Source organism: Protopterus annectens, chromosome 12.part0 (assembly GCF_019279795.1).
Source record: "Protopterus annectens isolate FY-2018-M chromosome 12.part0, PAN1.0, whole genome shotgun sequence".
NCBI classification, from domain to species: Eukaryota; Metazoa; Chordata; order Ceratodontiformes; family Protopteridae; genus Protopterus; species Protopterus annectens.
Genome location: NC_056746.1, coordinates 1,163,596,812 through 1,163,617,792, shown reverse-complemented (window position 1 = coordinate 1,163,617,792; position 20,981 = coordinate 1,163,596,812). Strand labels below are relative to the sequence as shown.

Below are 20,981 nucleotides of genomic sequence, written 5' to 3'. Positions count from 1 at the left end.
AAGTAATCAAACTGTATTAACAAGCTCATGTTTACAAACATAATACTTCACAGATATTGTTGCATTTCATATAACCTAAGCAATGTTACACACGTTATTCATTTCTTGCCCCCCCCTTTTTTTAACAAGAAACATCTTTATTAAACCATCACTTATGACATAGGCAATCATACATTTATATAAATGAAAACAAAACACACTGACACTATCCTAGTTGCAAGCATTTAACATCACAAACCATATTGACACAGCCATTTGCAAACTTTGTGCATCACTTGTAATCTACCCAATAATTTTCAGTCAAACATATTATGTAGCTCATTTAAGTCCTGCCTTCTTTTAACCCTTGTTTCTCCTCTTTATGTATTGTTCCTACGGTTCCCATTTTTTCCTATATAGTTTGCTCCTACCCTTTTCTAAAGATCTCCGTCCAGTTGTTTTATCTCTGTTACTTTATTCACTACTTTTAGTACAGTTGGTTTAGATTTTGATTTCCATTTTCTAGTAATTGCTTTTTTGGCAGCCACCATAATTAGACACAGCAATGCCTTGCCATGTCTAGGCAATTACAATTCTGTGTCATAGCTCAGGAAAATCATCTCCTTTGGCACTCCAATCTGCCCACCCAGCTTCTGCGACAGTGCATCCCGCAGGGAATCTTTAAAGTCCACTAAGTCACCACATTCCCAGAAAATGTTCCCAGTTAACTCTTTCTTTCCTGTCACACCTCCAACATTTGCTGTCTACCCGAGGAAAACTTCTCTGGAGTCTATTTAGGGTATAACAATATCTATGTAAATATTTCCAAGCAAAAATCCTAAATCTTCTAGATGTCCTTTTCCCATGTTGCACTATTCATAACATGAGGGATTCCCCGCCTAGGCAACCCAAACATCCGACTAATATACCAAAGACGCAAGTTACTGCTAGGTACTTGTGACATTGCACACAGGATACAGCTGACATAGGCCGTAAAGGTGACATCTGCACATGCCATCCTCAGAACCTCTCTGCCCCTAGTCCGAACACCAGCTTCTACCATTCGTCTGATTGCCAAAGTTACTCTACTTTCAGATAAGTGCTCAGTTGGGGTAATTTTTATTTCTGCATTTGCTACTGCATGTTTGTCTTAGGTTAATGTCATCCAAGAATGGCAAGTGCCAGTGTGGAAGACAGATTCCACACAAAGACAGTCATGATCAATGTCTTTTCTATCTGGGGTCTGCCTGCAACTACAAGGCCTGCAATGTTTGCCAGGGGATTGTTCCTAATATGCTCTGCAGTCATCTATCAGCCCTTAATATTTACATAGAAAAACAGAGGTTGAAGTAATTAGAGCTTGCTATGGAAGGTGCCTCGGGTCCATAAGGTGAGTTTCCAAAGAAGGTGAAAAAGGTAGGGTCTGAATCTTTGGTTGCACCTCTAATTCCGGACATCCCCCTTGAGGAAAATGAAGGCCCAGAGGTCTGTATGGTATGTGGTCCTCCTCCCTCAATGGTGCTATTTTAGAAGCCATTAGGGAGGCTTCCATAAACACGTCCACAGAGAAATCGCAGATGTCTGTTACAGAGGGTAAGGGGGAATCACAGCTTGCTCTTTCAGAAGTACTTCTCAGTACCTCTCCTGTCTTAATGATAGAGGATTTGCCGACATTGGGGCTGCAGTCTAGGCCTGCATTCGCCCAACCTTCCCAGCCTAGAGCAGATCCTCCACAGAAGAAGAAACAAAAACATCTTTCTCCTTCACAGGATCCTTCCCCAGATTGGCAAGCATTTTCTTAGAGAATCTTGAATGCCTTTTTAGCACTCAGGCCTTCCCCATTCCTGCATTTCCTATCATTCCTTTAGTTAAGACTGCTGCTGTGGAACAAGAGGCCTCTGAAGAAGAGGATTCTTCTTTAGATGAGTCTGTGGCCTACTCCATACAAATTGACTCCTTCCTCGGTTATTCTTCCCCTGAGGTTGACTGTAATGGTGGGGACTCGCCTGAGGAGGATATTTTCAAAGATGAGGTATTTTTTCAAGTGGGCAAGCTCTCAGATTTTAGAAGTACAAAAGAGTCACTGACCTCTTACAAATAGATTCTCCTTCACCTACTGCTATCCCACCTGTGCCCAAAAGACCAGACAGGTTTTTTAAAGTCCCCGAGGACAATAAATTTCTATTCAGATGTGTTCCTGCAGACCCAGCTGTAATTTCAATCTGCAATTAAAACTTCTAGGATGCTTCTGTCTGCTCCCCTATTGCCCTCACATAAGGACAGAAAAATGATGGAGTGGCTTGGAAAAAAAATGTCTACACCTTTTTCACTCTTGATTTTAGGGCCATTACCTATCAAACACATATGTCAAAGTACGTACTGGCCGTACTTTCTCAGGCTTCCAAGCTGCTTACAGATCTTCCAGACTCAGCAGCCAAGTCCCAACTCTCTTCACTCAAGACAACTTCCAGAATTTTGTGCCAGAGCTCCACTCTGTCTGGTATGGAAGGTGGATGCTCTTTCTTTTTCATGGAAGGAGATGTTTATCTATTTACCCCCCCCCCCACTAATTCAGAAAGTCTTGCTGTAGATTCAACAAGACACCCCAAATATCTTGCTGGTGACCCCCTTTTGCTCAAGATAACATTGGTTCACACTTCTGCAATTAGCCAAGGACAGTCATCGCAAGTTACCTCACTGGGTGGATCTTTTCACACAAGCCAAGGGATCTCTCATTCACTCACATCAAACAACGCTGAATTTGACACTGTGGATGATAGGCTTCTGATTCCTTTTGGACACCTTTCCTCTGAGGGCATGATTCTAGTCCTGCAGGAGGTCAGAAAACCCAATACCAGAAATTCTATTTGTCCAAATGGAAGAGCTTCTTCATCTGGTGTCTTAAGCGACTAGATCCATTTTCAGTGGATATTATCCTAGTCCTATCTTACTTGTGTAAGATGCTCAAGGCTGAATTGGCTTATTCTTCAGTTAAAGCCCATTTATCAGCCATTTCTGCCTTTTTCTCTTCCCCTTAGTTTCTAGGCTAGAAGTTATGCTTGTCTTAAAAGGCATCCTGCACATCATACCTCCCAGGAAACCAGTACCACCTCTTTGAGATTTTAATTTTGTTCTGGAAAAACTGACACCCTTTGAACCTGCAGCTTCTGCCTCCTTAAAACAATGCACATGAAAAACTGTTTTACTGGTGGCCATCACCTCTGCTAGGAAAGTGTCTGAGCGTCAAGCCTTAATGGTTTCACAACATTTTTTTATTTTCCACATTGATAGGGTTTCTCTTTGTACCAATCCCTATTTAATGCCTAAAGTGGTTAATGACTTGTCCCTTAATTAGTCCATTCACTTGCCTACCTTTCTTCCTGCCCCTCAGAACTCTAGTGAGAGGGTACGCCACACTTTGGATGTTCATAGGCAACTCAGATTTTACCTGGATGAGACCAAATCCATTAGAAAGTCTGAACAATTGTTTCCTTTGGGTGTGTATTACATGATAGAAGTTTCAAAACTTCAAATCTGATATGGTCGTCACCATATGATCAAAGTCTTGAAACTTCGAAAATGTAATAAAACACAACAACCTACAATAAACCATTTAAATGCTGTAAGTAGGGGGGCAAACTCCCCTGCCACCCTCCACACCCCTGCTATTTAAATATACCAACTCCGAGATCGCACTACAGTGCAGAAAATGGAAATCTTCCCTTTCCGTGCTGTACGGAGATCTCCGTTAAAAGATTCGATGTTCCAAAACTTCAATCATATGTTGTCGACCATATCAGATTTGAAGTTTTGAAACTTTGATCTTCTGATATAGACCCTTTCTTTTCACCCCAAGGTGCTGGGAAAACCTGTCTTTAAACAGACAATTTCTTCTTGGATGTCAAAAGCCATTTATTTTTGCTACTTGTCTCAGGGGAAAATTCTTACCTGTTCGGTTAAGGCCCATTCTAGTAGGGCTGTAGCTTCCTCTGGGGCCACCATCCAGGGTCTGGACACTGCGTCTATTCTGGAAGAAGCTACTTGGTCCTCTCTCCACACCTTCACTGAACACTGCAAGTTGGAATCTGTCTCCAGATCCATGTCAGGTTTTGCCAGGGCAGTTCTGCCCAATTTATGGAGACTTCCTGTGCTCCAACTTCCCTTTCCCACTCATGAGCTTTTGTATTTTCCCTCATGTTATGAATACTGCAACATGGGAGTAGAAGGACATAGAATAGTTGTGTAAAATCTTACCATAACCATAGATGTCCTTCTCTTCCATTTTGCAGTATTTAGTCCCACCCACCTTCCCCCTTGGTTCATGTTCTTCTTTGGATGATAAATGTCTTTCATCTTATCCTTGGACTGTTCTGACTGGCGCATTCAGTTCTGAGGATGGTACCTGCAGAATTCAGCTTTATGGCCTACATTGGCTGTATCCTGTGTGCAACATCACATGTACCTTAGCAGTAGCTTAAGTCTTTGGTATACTGGCCAGATGTTCAGGTTGCCTAGGTGGGGAATCCCTCGTGTTATGAATACTGCAACATGGAAGAGAAGGACATCTATGGTTATGGTAAGATTTTACACAACTATTTTGTTTTGCCTATTTGGGAGACATACATGTATCCTCCCATTGTTTTTGTGAACTGTTTATCCAGTCTCTCTTCCCAATCCTTTCTAACTTCCTCTGATTGATTCTTACAGCTATCATGCAATATTTTACATGCTGTACTAATTGCTCTTGTTTTAATGGCAGCTTCTGTTCTAATTTCTACTGAAAACTCTACCAGTGCTGGTCTTTCATTTATGATTCCCCTATTTCTTTCTTTTTTGCCTATACTCTGATATCAATCCTTGATGGGGAAGGCAATCTTTAACCTGCAGTCCAAATAAATTCTTGGCGTCTTCCCATTCTGTCATCTTTCCCTCTCTAGTTATTTGCTCCCATTACCTTGTTTCCTTTGCCAGTTTTCTCCAATGAATACCAGCCCCTCTTGCCTGTTGTCTGTATCCCTAATTGCAGTCATATCTAGCGGCAGAATCTTCTTTCTCCATTCATGTGTGGGCTTAGTTCTTTGGATACTTTCTGCTACTTTATAGATATAATATTCTGTATGATTATTGTTCTCTTTAAAGGCCTGCATCTAAAATCCCAATCTCGCCTCATTTCTTGAGGTTTTCCCCCATTTCATCGTCATCCCTTTCCACTTTTGAGTTATAGTTTTCTGCTTCTGCTATGTATAGAAGCCTTAACTGTATAGCTCAGAAGTACCCTTTTAAGTCGTGTAATCCCAATCCGTCTACTTCTACAGCTTCCCCTCCCAGATAAAGTCCTTCAGCTCGTTATTAATTGCTATCCACAACTTCTCTGGTGGATAACAATTTGCCTGACCTGCGTAAAGACTAATAGGACTAAAAGCATTTTAACTGCTTGTATCTTACTGTCCATACCCATGTAGTACAACTTCCATTTTCTCAGTTTTTTATCTTTTGTTTAGTCTGTTCCCACATATCCTTAGCTGCCACATCAGAATCATTTTTAATCCATGCTCCTAAATACTTCATTCTGTCATGTCCCTGTAAATATGGATATTGCTGAATCAATTTGTATGTGGATACATAATCTACTGCTGTTGCCTTTATCTTCATTAATTTTGTATCCCCAAAAATATGAAACTGTCTTAAAATGTTCCATAGCACTGTAATGTCTCTTTCTGGTTTTGTGAGGTGTAAATATCATTTGCAAATAAAGCCATCTTTTCTTGACTACCATACCAATTATATCTTTGAATTTCTGAGTCCCTTATTTTCTTTGCCAGTGGTTCTAAGTTATAATGCAAATAACAAAGGGGAAAGAGGACATCCCTGCTTGGTTCCTCTGCTCTAGCAGAAATCATCAGAGGACCCCACCTACTTTAACTTTCGCCTCTGATCCCTCATATGTCCTCCTAATAAACCTTATATTTTTTCAGGAAATGCAAATTCTTGCATTGCCCTGCTGATGAAGTCCCAGCTTACTCTGTCAAATGCTTCTTCTGCATCAAGACCCACCAAGAGCAATGGTATTTTTTTTTACATTCTGCTTCCCTCTGGATTGTCAGTGTTTTGTCAATGTCAAATGTTTGCCTCCCCTCCACAAAACCACATTGATTCATGTCTGTCAATTTTGGCATTACGTTTGTCATTCTTTCAGCTGTTGTAGACATGAACACTTCATAATCATGGTTTAGTATTGAAATTTGCCTGTGTGAAGCTGGATCTGATGGATTCTTACCCTCTTCAGGTATTACAGCTACCACTGCTTTCTTCCAGGATGTTGGTACTTCTCCTTCTCTTAATATACTGTTCTACAAACCCTTCCAGATCTTTATCAGTTTTTTTCCTTCCTAGCTTCCAAACTTCCACCGGAATACCATCTATTCCTGCAGAGTTTTCTGTAGGTTAGTTATACATCATAATTTTAATCTCATCTCCTCCTATCCCAACCCAACGGTCAGTAATTGAGTCTCATCTACTTCTAACCTTGGCATATTTTCTTCTTCCATAAACATTTCCATTTGTATCTTTTCTTGCTTTCCATATTTCTTTGCTTTATACAGACTTTCTTAGAATTTCTGAAATATTTCTAATACCTCTACATGATCTCTTGTTAATTTCCTTGTTTATAGGCTCCCTAAGTTTGGTAACAGCCCTTTCTACTTTATGTTGCCTGAGTCGTTGCGCTAAAAGTTTTTGTGCTCTAGTGTTATGAAAAAACTTGTGTACGTTATCAGGTTAATCCCTTATTTTCTGCTTAGTACTCTGCAATTGATTCTTCTCTTGTTTTGTGAGATTCCCCCTATTCTGCGATACTTTTAACATTTGTCAGTCTCTCTAAATAATTCTTGTTACTTCTTAACCATAGCTCCCTTTCTTTTATTTCCACCTTATTTTTAAACCAAACCTTAATTTTATCCCATCTCTAGCTATATTTTTCTGAAGTAATTTCTATTCTCTCGAATAGCTCCGGAGTCATCTCCACTACCCATTCCTTAAATTCTTCTCTTTTCAGCAGATAGGTGGGTAAGCATCACTGTCTCATTTTTATTTCATTACCTTGTGTTTTTATTTTAGTTGTTATTGGCGCATGAGCTGATATAGTTATTGGGTGCATATCAAGACCTTCAATTAAATGCACATGTTCCCATGAAATGTAAATTCTGTCTAGCCTAGCCTATATTTTTATATCTTGGGGAATAATACGTACATTCACTCCAAACTACTATTACTAAATTCATATCTTCCATGTCAAATATTTTGATAAATTTCTTCAAAAATCTACCCTCCTTTGTTATACTTTCCCTTCTGAGCCCCCCATCACATCTTCACTGCTACAAATCAAATTTCATTCCCTACCTATAAGTACTATTCCTTGCTAAAAATTGGTTATTTCTCCCAGAATTTTCTTAAGCTCCATTGTAGCAGTTTTAGGTGGAATATAAATACATGCCATTGTAATCCTCCTTTGTCAGTAGCTCTTTAGCACTACAAATTTGCCATTATCATCTTTTTTTCATCGTCTGTCACTATAGGAGCTTCTCTTGCAATTAATCTAAGTACTTCTCTTTTCCTTTGTCCCAGATATTCTGCTGGAATAACCTGCCTGAAAAACCCTTTTTTATCAAATTCACATGTTCAGTTCTTTCCAAGTGTGTCTGCTGTAACATAGCCATTTGTACTCTGCGTTTTTAATATAGGTCATTGTTGTATTTATCTGTGAGACTATTAGCATTTATAGACACTATGGAAAGCATCATTGTATTAAAAAAGTATTATTCCCACCTTTCATGTACAAACACCTTTTTATTAAATATCTAGTTCCAGCTTTTGTGGTACATGCATATACTGTTTGGTAGGTTGAACTTTTATATAGTTGTTTCTTGGCATATCCATTTGAGCCTATTCCATATCTTATTAAACATTCTGCTTTATTGAAAGCCCTCAAAAAAAAAAAACATAAAACCTATTAATTTAATACTAAGACACAAAAAATTATCTACATGTTCAAATATTGAAGTTTTACCCTACTAATAGGAACAGATGTCCCAAACTGACAGCCACACTTGAGTTAATCTAAAAGAAAGGTTATCCATGCTAAGATGCATGGTGCATCCTGTGTTACTAGTAAGTACTAACTGGTTTTGTCTTATCTTTGTAGCTCTCCCAGTTGAGAAACCCCCTGAATGCTTTCAGAGAGCATTATCTCCTAGCCAGTTTCTCTTTTCTGATTTCCACCAGACTAATTAGTTTCTCTTTATCAGATTGTTTCCATGGAGATATGAGGGCCAGATACAGAGTTGCTGCTAAGCATACATTCATTTGCTAGAAAAAAAGCCTCATAATATTTAATGTTATTTCTCATCTAGTTGCTTTCTCTTAAACGTTCTTACTAAGTCAGTCTAAGGTTCTTAATCCAGTCATTCTCCCATGAAAGAATGAGAAAAAGCACATTCATTTTTCTTTTGTCATGTTCTTTTAACCAGGCTTTTTTTTTTTTTTTTTACATTGCAGTGCCTACATTTCTTTAAAATGAAAAAGAAGGAGAGAAGGGAGAAAGACGAGAAGAAAAAAAAAGCACCACCTATTTTCAATCCCCAATACACTTAAAAATAAGTGAGCAAATTTTACTTTATAGCATGCAAAGAAAAACGTACACGTAAAAAATAGTACTGTTAAGACAAAAAGTTTTCTTTGCTTACAATTAACTTTCTCTCCTGTCTTCCCTACCCCAAAGCATTTTTCCGAAAATTAATGACATGAAGTAGGGCATATACTTGAGTCCCCCACATCCAACAGATTCTGAAAAAGTCCAATATTTCAAGATTTACTTGTTCTGTAATATTTCACAAATATAATTATTGCATTGTAATCCCACATTAAGTAACTGATTTTATTACTTTTCATCTCCATCTCCCAAATCCTGCCTCTGCTTCATTTCCAACATATTTTTGATTCTTGTAGTAAATTCTTATGCTCCCTTCCTTCTGTTCAACATTTTCTGTTAAAACAGTGGAAAGGTTTCACAGGTACAGCCTTTCTGTGGTCTTTATTACCGGAAGAACAAGAAGCAGAACCTTCTCCTGTTTCACAGCTCACTTTTTGTTGGACAAACTTTTGTATTTCCTTCTTTGCACTTACTTCATCAAAAAATGATTTTGTCCCACCAGGGAAGAATACCTTGACATCTGGGTACAGCAGTTTGGATCTGACACCTGTGTTTCGACAACCAAGGAGCAGCAGTGGCAACTATTTGAGTTCACTTGGCTGCTATTTCCAACTTGGGAAAAATCTGTTCCAACGTTATGTCCCACAGGCTTATGCAAAGCTTTTCTGAGGGGTACTATTCTTTTGAGAACCCCAGTGAGAGAACCTTTTCCTCCTTGGGATCTAAATGTAGTCCTAGCTGCCTTGAATTTTCCTCCATTCGAACCAGCTAGTTCTTGTTCTCTAAAATTTTTGACTTGGAAAATGATTTTCTTGATCGCCATTACCTCAGCTAGGAGGGTATCAGAATTACAAGCTCTTTCCATTCGTTCCTCTTATTTAATTTTTCACAAAGATAGGGTTTCTCTCAGAACCAATCCCTCCTTTCTACCAAAAGTTTGCTCAGAGTTCAATCTGAATCAATTAATAGAACTACCTTTATTCTTTCTGAACCGTGGCAACAAGGCAGAGTATGAACTTCACCAAATGGATGTTCATAGGCAATTACGTCTTTACTTGCACATGACTCAGGAATTCAGACAGTCTGACTAATTGTTTGTATCCTTTGCAGAAAAACAAAAGGGATCTTTAGTCTCAAAAATAACTATCGAAATGGCTTCAGACACCATTACTTAAGTCTGTAACTTACAGAACAAACAACTGCCAGGAAAAATTCAAGGACACTCAACCAGAGCCTTCTCTACCTCTACTGCCTTTCAGGACAGACTGCCTTTAAACTCAATTTGTGCAGCAGCTACATAGGTTAATCCCCATACCTTCATCACTCATTACAATGTAGATGTGGCATCACGGAATAGGGCATCCTTTGGTTCCACGGTCCTAAAGAGTCTATTCCATTGAACCACCCAAGAAGAAGGTGTTGGGGACAGGGTCCCAACCAACAAGAAGGAAGGTGAGATAGGGACAACATAACATAAAGAAGTTATGTATTCACCATAACATTCCAGGTTTGTTGTCCTTGATCTCGCCTTCCTTCTTGCATCCCATCCTCCTTCCCCCTCCTGGAGGATCAAGAGAAATTATCCATCTTTGGCTATATAGGCCTTGATTCCCTTCCTGCCTTAAGAGTTGGGTAGACTAAGAGTTTTCTAATTGTGGCTTGGTGGTTTTGTTATATATGTATGTGTGTGTGTGTGTATACATATATATATATATATATATATATATGTATATATATATATATTTTATATATGCCTATAATTTATATATCTGCATGTTGTAGTCTAGTGTTATGGGTTATCACAAATGAAATCTGGGTAACTAGTGCTAGGCATGATGGGATAGGGTCTAGCCTCAAGCCAGTGGAAGCTCTTGAGATTTAGAATATGGCTGAGTCGGAGTCGAGGATCGGCTCCGAACCCAACTAACAAGAAGGAAGGCATGATCAAGGACAACAAACATGGAACATTATGGTGAGTACATAACTTCTTTTTTCTGTCTCACAACTAGAATGCTGAAGTATGTTCTTTGATCCTGTTGGACCTTCTAGCACAAGGTTTGGAAATGACTTGAGGCTTCAAAGGAAGTATTCCACAGACAGACGTTTCTACTACTCTTTATTTATTTATTTATTTTTTTATACTTAAGCTGTTCTTTAAAAGGGCTCTGTAGCCGTGTCCTCCTTTGAAGAACATATCTCTTCTATGGAATCTGATCTTCACAATTGACAAGTGTGGTCATCTTCTGATCCCCCCATTCAAACCTGCTGATTCAGCAGCATTGATGTTTGGGTTTTATTTTATTTTTTGTCTTGTTAATTGGGTAGAGCAGTGGTTACAACTGACCACAAATCTTGAGAAATTCTGTTCCTTATTATCCTCACCTCTCCTCAGTGGTTTTGTGAACTGTGGATCCTCCTATGTAAGAAGCCACATCTGGTGTTTCACAAGGATCATATGCCCCTTAAGACTAATCCACATTTCCTTTTAAATTTTTATTTTTTGAATTGTCCATGAAGTAATCCATTTCCTTGTTTCCTTTGCCAGTGCTGAAATTAGCCCAAGCTCTTTAGGTAAAACATGAGTTGACAGTGCATGTTCAGAATGTGAAGTGGGATGCATGGGTTATGGAAGACCAAAGGTTTCTTTGTTTTCCTTTTCTGTAAGGAAGGGGATAGCTTGGATATGTCAAATCCTTTCCCAGTGGATTGCAAAGTCCGCTATCTTTATCTGTGGATTGACAGATAGCCATCTCTTGCTAGCAGGTGGCTCACCACCCACTTAAATGGTGCATTAAGAGGTTACTTCATTAGAGAGAAGGCTGCCTAAAGTGCTTGCTGCAGACATGTTTCCAATGCAGGTGTATGCACAGTAGTCATCAAGTCTTTGGTGTACCTTCAACAGGCATTGTTGTCTTAACACAGACTCCATAAATTAGGCTTCTTTTTGAATGTTTGCATTAAGGAATCGGCTTTCTGAGCCTTGTACCTTGGACTTTCCCTTAACTTCTTCCACTCTGTTGATTTACTGCTTGGGATCCATCCTAGTCAGTGGAGCCATTAAGACGTTTCCTCTGTGTTAAATAAAACAGGTATGTTCTTACCTTATCAATTGCCCTTTAAGGGGTGGAGGAACCCTTGTTGATGGGTCAAAAGTAACCACCTGTCATTGTGCTTGGATAGCATTCCCATCAGCCTAGACTTCTGGAATTCTTTTTAAGTTGCTTGGTGTGTATATATATATATATATATATATATATATATATATATATATGTTTCTTAGCCAAGTCATGCAGCTATATTGTGTATACTAAGCAGTGCAGGTGTTAGGTGGTCTTTGTCATTTTTTAAGATGAAATCAATGTGCTTGGTAGTGGTTGGACATAGACTGGCGGATTTAGACTATATGTACTTGTGTAGTTTTAGTTTGCTATCTTTGAATGCTTCAGCATCAAGTGTGAGATCTTTAAGGAAAAATACTACATTGCAGTCAGTTAAGAGGATAATTCCAGTCATAGGTAACGACAAGGATGGTCCCCTTATATGTCATCTGTTATGGTAAGAATGTATGCTTTTTTTCTGTCAGGACACAGCAAGGCTTGCCTGTATTCTTTCCCTTTTCCCAGCATATATAATTGAATTGAGCTGAATATTGATCTTTTGTATTGGTTCTTAAATAGTTCATGTGTATTTATTGATTTTTTCCCTTTTAGGTGCAATGCTAAACATTGTTGAGGATTCTGCTCTCTTGGAAGTTGTATATGCTCAAACAGAAATGGTAATGTATTCATTTCCCTTCCCATTTAATTAGAATGCATCTTTCTGCACTGAGTGTGAAATCTAGCAATATGTTTTAAGATGAAGAACTTGCAGTTTATTAAGCATCAACCCTTCATTTGTCTGTGCTGGTTGAATTGATTTAACTTTGACAGCAGTTGTATCCAGTCCTTTGAAATTACCTAGTGGGTCTCGCTGATTCTCTGGTTGGAACTTTGGTTGAATTGTCACAGGCTGATTAAGAGCTTTTAATGTTTTTAATGTCTGTTTTCAAAGTGGTTTTCACTTGTATAAATGTATACAGTCTGTGTTAAAAAAAAGGGCAGCGTGAGGAGAATTTACATGACTGACTGAGAGACCTTTAATAAGGTGCTGTCCGTAAACTGCAATATTTTGGCTATCACACTAATTTGGAGCCAGGCTATCCACCCACAGAGTTTAAAAATGTGCTTGTGTTGCTTATTGGATGACAAACCAAGTTTGTGTAAGAATTGCCCTTGCCAGGTTTGTGGGTGAAGGACACTTAGACGCATCCCTTTTTTCTGATAGATGATTGGGATACTTCTGTACATTAGACACAATTATAGGCATAACTGGGAGGGAGAGAATGAAGACAGTGGAAGAGACAGAAGTCCCATGGGTTACTGTATTTGATTGTCCACTGTACCATACAGTTTTAAAAGCCATATTGGCCCCAGTAACCTGAAGAAGAATTCCACCTATGAGATTTTACCTGATATTCTAGGGCCCAAAGCACAAATGGGCAAGTCCTTTACCTTAAAGGTAATCTGATTTTTTTTTAGCAGGCACATGTTATAAATGAAGAAAAAAGCATTTTTGTTATCGGTACTTCAAAATGACTCCCACTGATTTAAAACTAAAGTATGAGCAACATTTCTACATTTTTTAGCATATACATTTTTTGCTTTCTTTAAGAGACTGTGCTGAGTTTCAGCAACAAGATGCTAGTCATACATTTTTATTTGCAATTTGAAAACCTTAGTTTTTCTTGTCACCTATGAAGTCCATAACTACCTTGTTTACACTTGATATATTTGGGTTGAGATGAAAGATATATGTAGCAGTTAAAGATGTCATACGCAGCTAAGCTGACCACAGACCTGGGATGGTTATCTCTTAATTCTACATTCTGTAGTCTGGCAATCTTGAAGCAGTTTTTATCCCTTAACCTTGTTTCTCCAGATTTTTAAGCTTGTAATTATGTCCCTACTTCTTAGTCATCCATCTAGCTGCAAGCGTTTCCCCAATCAAAAATACTTTCTCCCTGAAGCTGATAAGCTGCTTCTAATGGTTGACACTCCCATATGGAGTAGTAGGCCAAATACGTAGTAACATTAAGGATTCCTCCACACATCTCGACATTGCTAATTTAATATCCATTTTAATTCTGGAGGCATTTCTTCATCTTGAAAATTTCAGGGCATCCATTTCATGGCATTGTTAATTATAGTCCTCCTAATTTTTAATTTTTGTTTAGGTACATCGGTATGTGTAACCATCTTGTGACCCCCTTGTAAATGTCATCTCAAAGGCCTGTTTGGTTATTTTTATTTGCAGTGAGGGATTTGTATTCCCTGTGCTTGGTGTTTCGCAGGGTACATGAGGAAAATATACGGGTTGCTTTTGCCCCCTGTGGGGGAAGTGTGAATGGAGCCTGGTCTTTTTCATTTTGGTCCTAGTGTTTTCCACGTAAATGGTAAAAAAAGGTCATCCTCTGCTAATTTCTGGCAGTGTACTTAGAAGGTCAAAAGGATCTAGATTCTTGTACAAGGTTTTGAAGCTGTCTTTTGTGTTTTTTTTTTTTTTTTGACAGCTGTGAGAGATTTCACTGCAGTTGTGCACTGTTACTTTGACTGTATAGAATTCTTTTAAGTGTTTCTTTTTGCTAGTGGAGCTGTGTTTCTGTATTAGTGTCTTGTAGTTAATTTCATGGTTGTAGTGGTTGGCTACTGAAAAACTTAAGAGCACTGTCATCCTGACTGCATTGCAGTGAACATTGTTCAGAGCTGTCCATTCCTTTTTAATTGATAAACTTCAGGATGGGTGTTTGAGCACTTTGTTTTCTAAGTGCCTTTTTACCTGAGTGAAACACACATGTTTTAGTGCTGTGACACTTTTATCATAAGCACCCTTTCTCTTCTGGTTTTACTTCAGAAAGGAGTTCAGAGTAGCATCTGCAGTTTATTGGGTGACCATGGTTTGGCACAAATCCATGAAGTCTGGGTGAATTTGTGACACCAGTAGATCATACTGTTTTGAAGCAGTTGGACTCTCTTCTGGGTGCTGCTACTTAAATATTGCATGCTATTTAAGCAACAGGAGTGAGTGCTAAAATGGCAGTTTTTCTCTGCTTTTAGAACAGTCTCATATTATCGATTGCAAGAGATTTCTTCTAGTGACTTTGTACTACATTTGAAAAGTTGTTGCATGTTTGCTTGAAGTGATACTTACTTTTTTTCCCCTTAAATAAGCAGACTTTTTAAAAGGGACTTCCTATCAAGCTGCTTATGAGTTTAACAGTCCTTAGATGTTTTAACAAAGTTCTAAATGACATGGAGTGTGTGTGTCCAGATTGGCTACCAAGGAGAGGGATTCAGGGGCTCCTCATGAAGCTAATTTTTTTTTAGTTTTGCTTCAGTTTGGAGATGTTAAAGGAATGAGTTTATTGAATTTTCCAAATTGTATCTTTCATTTTCAGGCAGTGTTTCACTCCTTCCTCAAGGTCTGTACAGTATTTAGAAAGACGTTTAAGAGCCCTGATGCTTTTCAAAAGAGTTTAGTTGTTTAAGGAGCTGGTGTAATATATCTGAAGATTGTGGCCATTGGTTCAAACATTTTTTTCTGATTTAGAGCAGGTGAGCCTGGCTGCAGCAAAATTTCAATGAAAAAGTGTTGGATTTGTTTTCTCCTCAAGATGGGAAAGGTGAGGCATTTGTTATAGAAAATAAATCACATGCTTCCCAAGGGTCTTGAGTTTAAACATTTTGCTTTGGGTAGTTCTGTGGCAGCTGAATATCACCCAATAGGTTTCTGCTGTACTGGAGGGCAATCAATGTAGGAAGATTTATAGTATTTTTTTTTGCTCCAATCCTTCTCTGACCATCATTTTCCCCTTGTGGGTATGCTTTTGACTGGTTCATTCCCCCTGCGTTAGATCACTATGGCCTGTTTATTCCTGGGGTTTGGGTTTAGAGTACCAGGAATGGCACTGTTATTTGTGGAATGATATATTTTTTTAATTGAGCCCTAGTTCTTCCCTGTGTGTACCCAGTAGGTTGGGTGAAGTGGACTCCTGTGATGCATTGCTACACCTATGCCCCCTTGAGATGAGGACCTCCATGTAATCCAAGAAGAGAAGTGAATAGACTAAGGTTTGTCATTTCTTTCCTCCCCTGCACCATTGAACTTAGGTTGGGTTGTGTGGGTCATAGTCTGAGCTCTGTCCCACTGTACCACTGAAGCTGTCTGCATAGCAGTTTATTGTATACAATTTCCAAGATGTTGTCTTATGCTTTAAAGGATGGTTATCATGGAGCAAAATTTACTTCGGAGTTTATCTGAGGTTATAGTTTTGAAGCAAGCCAAACCTGTGGCTGTCATATCTGAGTACTTTATTCTAATTCATGAGCTACACTATTTTTCTGTTCATCCTTTTTAATGATGAAACAATTTTTCCCCCTCAGAATTTGGAGAATACAAATAAGGCAAAAGAGATACTCTATGGTTTTCTTGGAGACAGACTAGTTATGTGAGTAGGCTCAGAAAGTTCCCTGCTGAGTTACTATATCCTTTGGTCGTCGTTGTTGTTAATCTATACTGTCTGCTGATCGTCGGACTAATTTGGGTGAGTGTGAGAAAGGCAGTTGCTATTTGGGGTGGTTTAGCCTTTCCCCCCTTTACGAGCTATGACCCACAGCACTCGTATTCTGCTCAGCTTTGGGTGAAGATGAGCAATGGGCTAACCATAAAAGCCATCCTACTCACTTCTGCAAGGGGTGCATCTCCAAACATCCACTCCCCCCAGCAAACACAAGCAGCAACTTTCTCCCTTGTACTCCATCAAAGGGACTTAACACCTGTGCACAGTCTTGAATCCTGATGTAACCTGAAAGTAATTGCACAAAACTCTCCCCATGCCCTTTCGTAATCTGCTTCCAAATCGTGTTTGCCCTGTAACTTTACCTAGTTTTTGAGGTACTTGTGCACGTGGTCACTAGTCAGAAATATTTCAGTTATAGTCAAAAGCAAAACCCACTCCTTTACTTCTTATTTCATTAAAGAACAGGAAACGACCTCTGTCAGTCTAGAAAGGAGTGACAAATTTCAGCTTATTTCCTTATTCCCCCCTGCATCTAAGCCAGTCCAGTTTTCACTTGCCAGGCCCTTTGAAACTGAGCAGTAATTTTCCACAGACCACAAACAAACACCTTTGTCTGTTCAACTTTTCAGTGTCTGTAGAGGTCAGCATCTGTCTCTTGACATAATTTTATCTCTGGAGACTCTAGACCTTCCCTTTTACTGTAACAAGTCCATAACCATTCCTTTCCATTTACTAAAGACTTTCCAGGGAATGAATGGGAGTGCCTAGAAGACGTACAAAACCTGAGGTAATGTAAACATTTGTAATGCTGTTTCTCTTTCTCTGTTTCTTGCTTACTCATTGAGTGAACTGTCAAACTATTAAAGACATTGATATCTCTGAAAAATGTGATAGTAAGAGTCTTAAACTGTCTTCTTCAGTGCGATGCCCATCTGAACCCCCACATAAGTCAGTTGCAGGGCCCTGTCAAAAAAGGGAGCCTTTGCTTTAACTCTTATAGCAGAATACTAAAGTACAAGGCTTTCTTTTTGGTTATATTCATTTTGTAGCCAGATTAGCAACTAAATTTTTCCACCACAGAAAAATCTTTGAAGTACCTACCTCTGTGACTGTGAAGTAAACTGAGATCATCTGCACAGAGGGCCAATTTACTATCTTCCACAGCTAATATGTAACCTTTAAACTGAGACACCCTGAGCTGATTTGCCAGCAATTACAAATAATTTGGAAAAAACAAAGAGAAACCCCTACTTGGTGCTCCTTTGAAGAAAAAAAAAATCCTTGAGATACCTCCGTGTTAAACCTTAGCTGTGAACCCCTGCTATATATTTATCAGCAGGGCTTCTGTGTGTAAAATCCTGTTTTACGTTGGTTTTTCAAGAAAAGTCAGTTGTGTATGTTAAATGCCGTTGTAACATCAAGACTGTATCTTCAGGAGGAGAGTCTGATCACGTAGGTAACCATTTGAAATGTTTGGACCTGCTAGAGCAGGTCACAAAATAGACTGGATGGCCAAAAGATTGAACTTACATTTACTATGTCTGAGATAACAAAATCTTCCCCTTTCTCCCAAGTATAGCAGTCTCAGAGTTGTTATAAGTTCTGTGGATTTGGGGGTGCAGGGGGAAGTCTTGCCCCTCCCTTCAAAAAGTAATTTAAAGGAGAAGAATGATTTTCAAGATTCGATCTTTTCCAGGATTTTAGTATTGATTTTTTTTTTTTGACTTGTCTGCACTTGGCATTTCGAGTGCAGACATGTCAGTAGGGAGCCGATTGGGTATTATCCCCCATTACTAAAAGAGTGTAACTATGCTGTCATGAATTGGCTTCATAGTATAGTCATGATGATCATGGTGGTTCAAAGTGGATATAATGCCCACCAGTCTGTTTGAAGGTTCCGCCAAAATTTTATTCCTGATTCAACATTAAGATTGGACTGTAAGCCTGATAGATATCACAGATCCTTCTCTTTGGGTAACAGTACTACAATGACTGTCAGCCCTACATGATTGGACCTTCTTTCTTAGTTAAAACTAAGTTTAGGACATTCAGTACCTTCTTTAAACCCCCAGCTGATAAAACTCAGAAGGGAGTCCATCTGGGGCTGGAAGACTTGGCCAGCAGCAAATTCTTGATGACCTACCTCAATTCATCCTCCAAAAGTTGGGTTTAAAGATCCTTAAGAGCATTCTATCCCAACCTTGACAGGTGCAGCCCTTACAAAAAATACTCCTAATAACATACAAACATAGTAGGCAACTGGTCAAAGGGACCATAAGATGCCAAGCCATATAGAGCTGTAAGCAGACAAAACTTAAAATTTCTTGCCATCCTTTTCAAGCACTTAATCGTGTTCACCTCCCAAGTCGACCAGGGCCATACCTCCCAAATAGAGCAGTGTTGTAACAGGTAGCATACTTCCTTTGGTGTGGAAGGCTGTGGGTTCTGTTCCCACACCAGGAAGATGGCTTGCTAACTTTGTAGTGCAGCATATCGGGGTTGCTGCATTCCTAAGTGTGTTTTCCTTCAGCTGAAACTTTAAACTGAGGCACCATCTGTGTAAATTGGTGGTGGTAACTCAAAAGTGGTTGTAAAAGATCCCTCAGCACTTATCGAAAAAGCTAAAGGAAGTTCACTGATGCCCAGGCCAGATTTTCCCTAGTCTAAGTACCACTTATGGTCTCCCCTGAAAAGAGACTACTATCCAAGTGGGACTAATTCAGTCAACAAAATAAATAAATAACTCCATCTTCTCATCATTTGAAACCTTCTGGCCTTCCATGGAATATAGATTGATGATTATTTCAAAAATGTTGTAAGGTCTTTAGGGATTCCACACCAAATGAGCCCCTCAAACATTGCGTACCTCATCCACAGTGTTTGCCCCCTTTGACATCCTCAGCCTACATGCACAACCTTGGGGGCTGTCAGTCAAGAATCCAGCTGCCCATTAATAAGTTGACTTCTTCCTGAAAAATTTTAATATCCACCAGGACTTCTCTTAACTGCAAAAAAAAAAAAACTGCCTCCACTGTGAGCCAATGAGGACATACACAGAGGCCACAGTAAATTTGGCAGCCTGCCATTGTCCCTTTGTTGCTATGAAAACATATTTGATCTTAATCTAGTGAAACTTTGCAGGCCTTATGCAACAGGACCCCCCCCCCCCCCAGGTCCTATGAGTCTCCTGAAGAGGCACTTAACCATATTTAAAAGTCTGATTCAAAGTTCAGTATTAGAATCTTAATATTCCTCTTTCTTTGCTTTACATAAGGTGGGTCAGTATAGTCGGATATCCCTAAACTAGAGCTGACAGCCTTGGAAGGGTAACCCTTTTTTCCTTAAATGTAGGGAAAATTCAAGGAAAGGTACTGAAAACTCAGTTTCACCTGACCTGCAATGAAAACTGGCAAAAATGTATTTGAAAAAATTTTCAGGAAAAATGCATATGGCGATAAGTAAAATTTTGTTATAATTATAAGAGTAACTCTTTGATCTCATTTCACAAAAGGCAAAATTGTGAAAGTGTAAACGGATATTTCAAAATAAGTGTGATTCCCATAAATCTCCTTTGCAATGTAACCATTCATATCTACAAATCCTACAGCTCTATACAATTGAACTGTTAGAAAAATGGCTAATATAAAATAAAAGGAAAAAACTTTCAAAAATCAGTCCATTTTTTTCTGCTGAACCCATCCAGTGTGTGGCTTGGACAACAGCTGGCTGACTGGCCCTGGCTGCTGACAGTAGAGAAGCTATGAAGCAGTGTAGTTACCACTCCTCCCTGCTAAGTTAAGATGCTGCCCCACCCCACCATTTTCATGGATCTTTAATAGGTCAACTCTACAGTCCAAAATGTGTAATTCACAATGTTTCTTGTTATATTCCAGGAACTTTAGGCTTGTCACCCTGAGGTGGTAACAGTGATAAAACAAGTTTAACATGGTCTCAGAAAGATTCAAGGCTCTTTATCTGGATCCATTAAGGTGAATGTTCATTGATGGAGTGGAAACTCCCTCAAAGCTGAGTGTCAATTATGGATGCTTTACTGAACATCCACCTTGAAGTTAACATGCAAAAAAAAAGAAGAAAGGAAGAAGTAAAGGAGGGAAAGGAAGATGAAATATTAAACCCAGATAGCATAAGTGTCTCTGCCACTGTACTTAAAAGCAAGATACAATGCTGAATCCATAAAGGATCCCAGGAAATAATTATTACTTCATAAAAAGAAACATCCTGCGGCAAACAGCGGACAGGCAGCTCTCCTCTTTTCCCCATGCTGCTCTAGCACATGAGCATTGCCCTCTCCTTCTGGTGCATCATCTTCTGAAACAGGAGAAATGGGTCTGGCATTGCCTTTCATACCTCTCCAGAAGCAGTCCCTTGAAGGTAAAGGTGGATTCTCGTTTGAGCTAGAGAAAATGGGAACACGATCTTTTAACAGTTGTGGGTTATTCACTGGGGGTTAAAAAAGCTTTAACTACTTCTGGAAGGTACACCTTAAAAGAATGCACCAACTTGAACTTTATCTTCTTTGCCTACATATCTGCATCATAAGGCTGAAATTCCACCCCATTTTGTCCATCTCTCCAGATAAATCTTTCTCAAAGAATATCCTATTCTGACTACATAGGAGCTGTTTCTTCCCAGGGTAGCACAGCAATGAATGAACTTTCT

The 20,981-nt window shown here is 39.1% G+C and overlaps 1 protein-coding gene across 2 annotated transcripts in view; it reads left to right on the top strand.

Moving 5' to 3' along the window:
• Window positions 1-20,981, top strand: part of RALGAPB (Ral GTPase activating protein non-catalytic subunit beta) — a 3,411,848-nt gene that overhangs the window by 1,874,120 nt on the left and 1,516,747 nt on the right. For both annotated transcript variants that reach the window (XM_044090192.1, XM_044090191.1), the window contains exon 14: window positions 12,397-12,461. In XM_044090192.1, coding sequence (XP_043946127.1) covers window positions 12,397-12,461 — 65 coding nt within the window. The remainder of the gene's footprint in view (window positions 1-12,396; window positions 12,462-20,981) is intronic.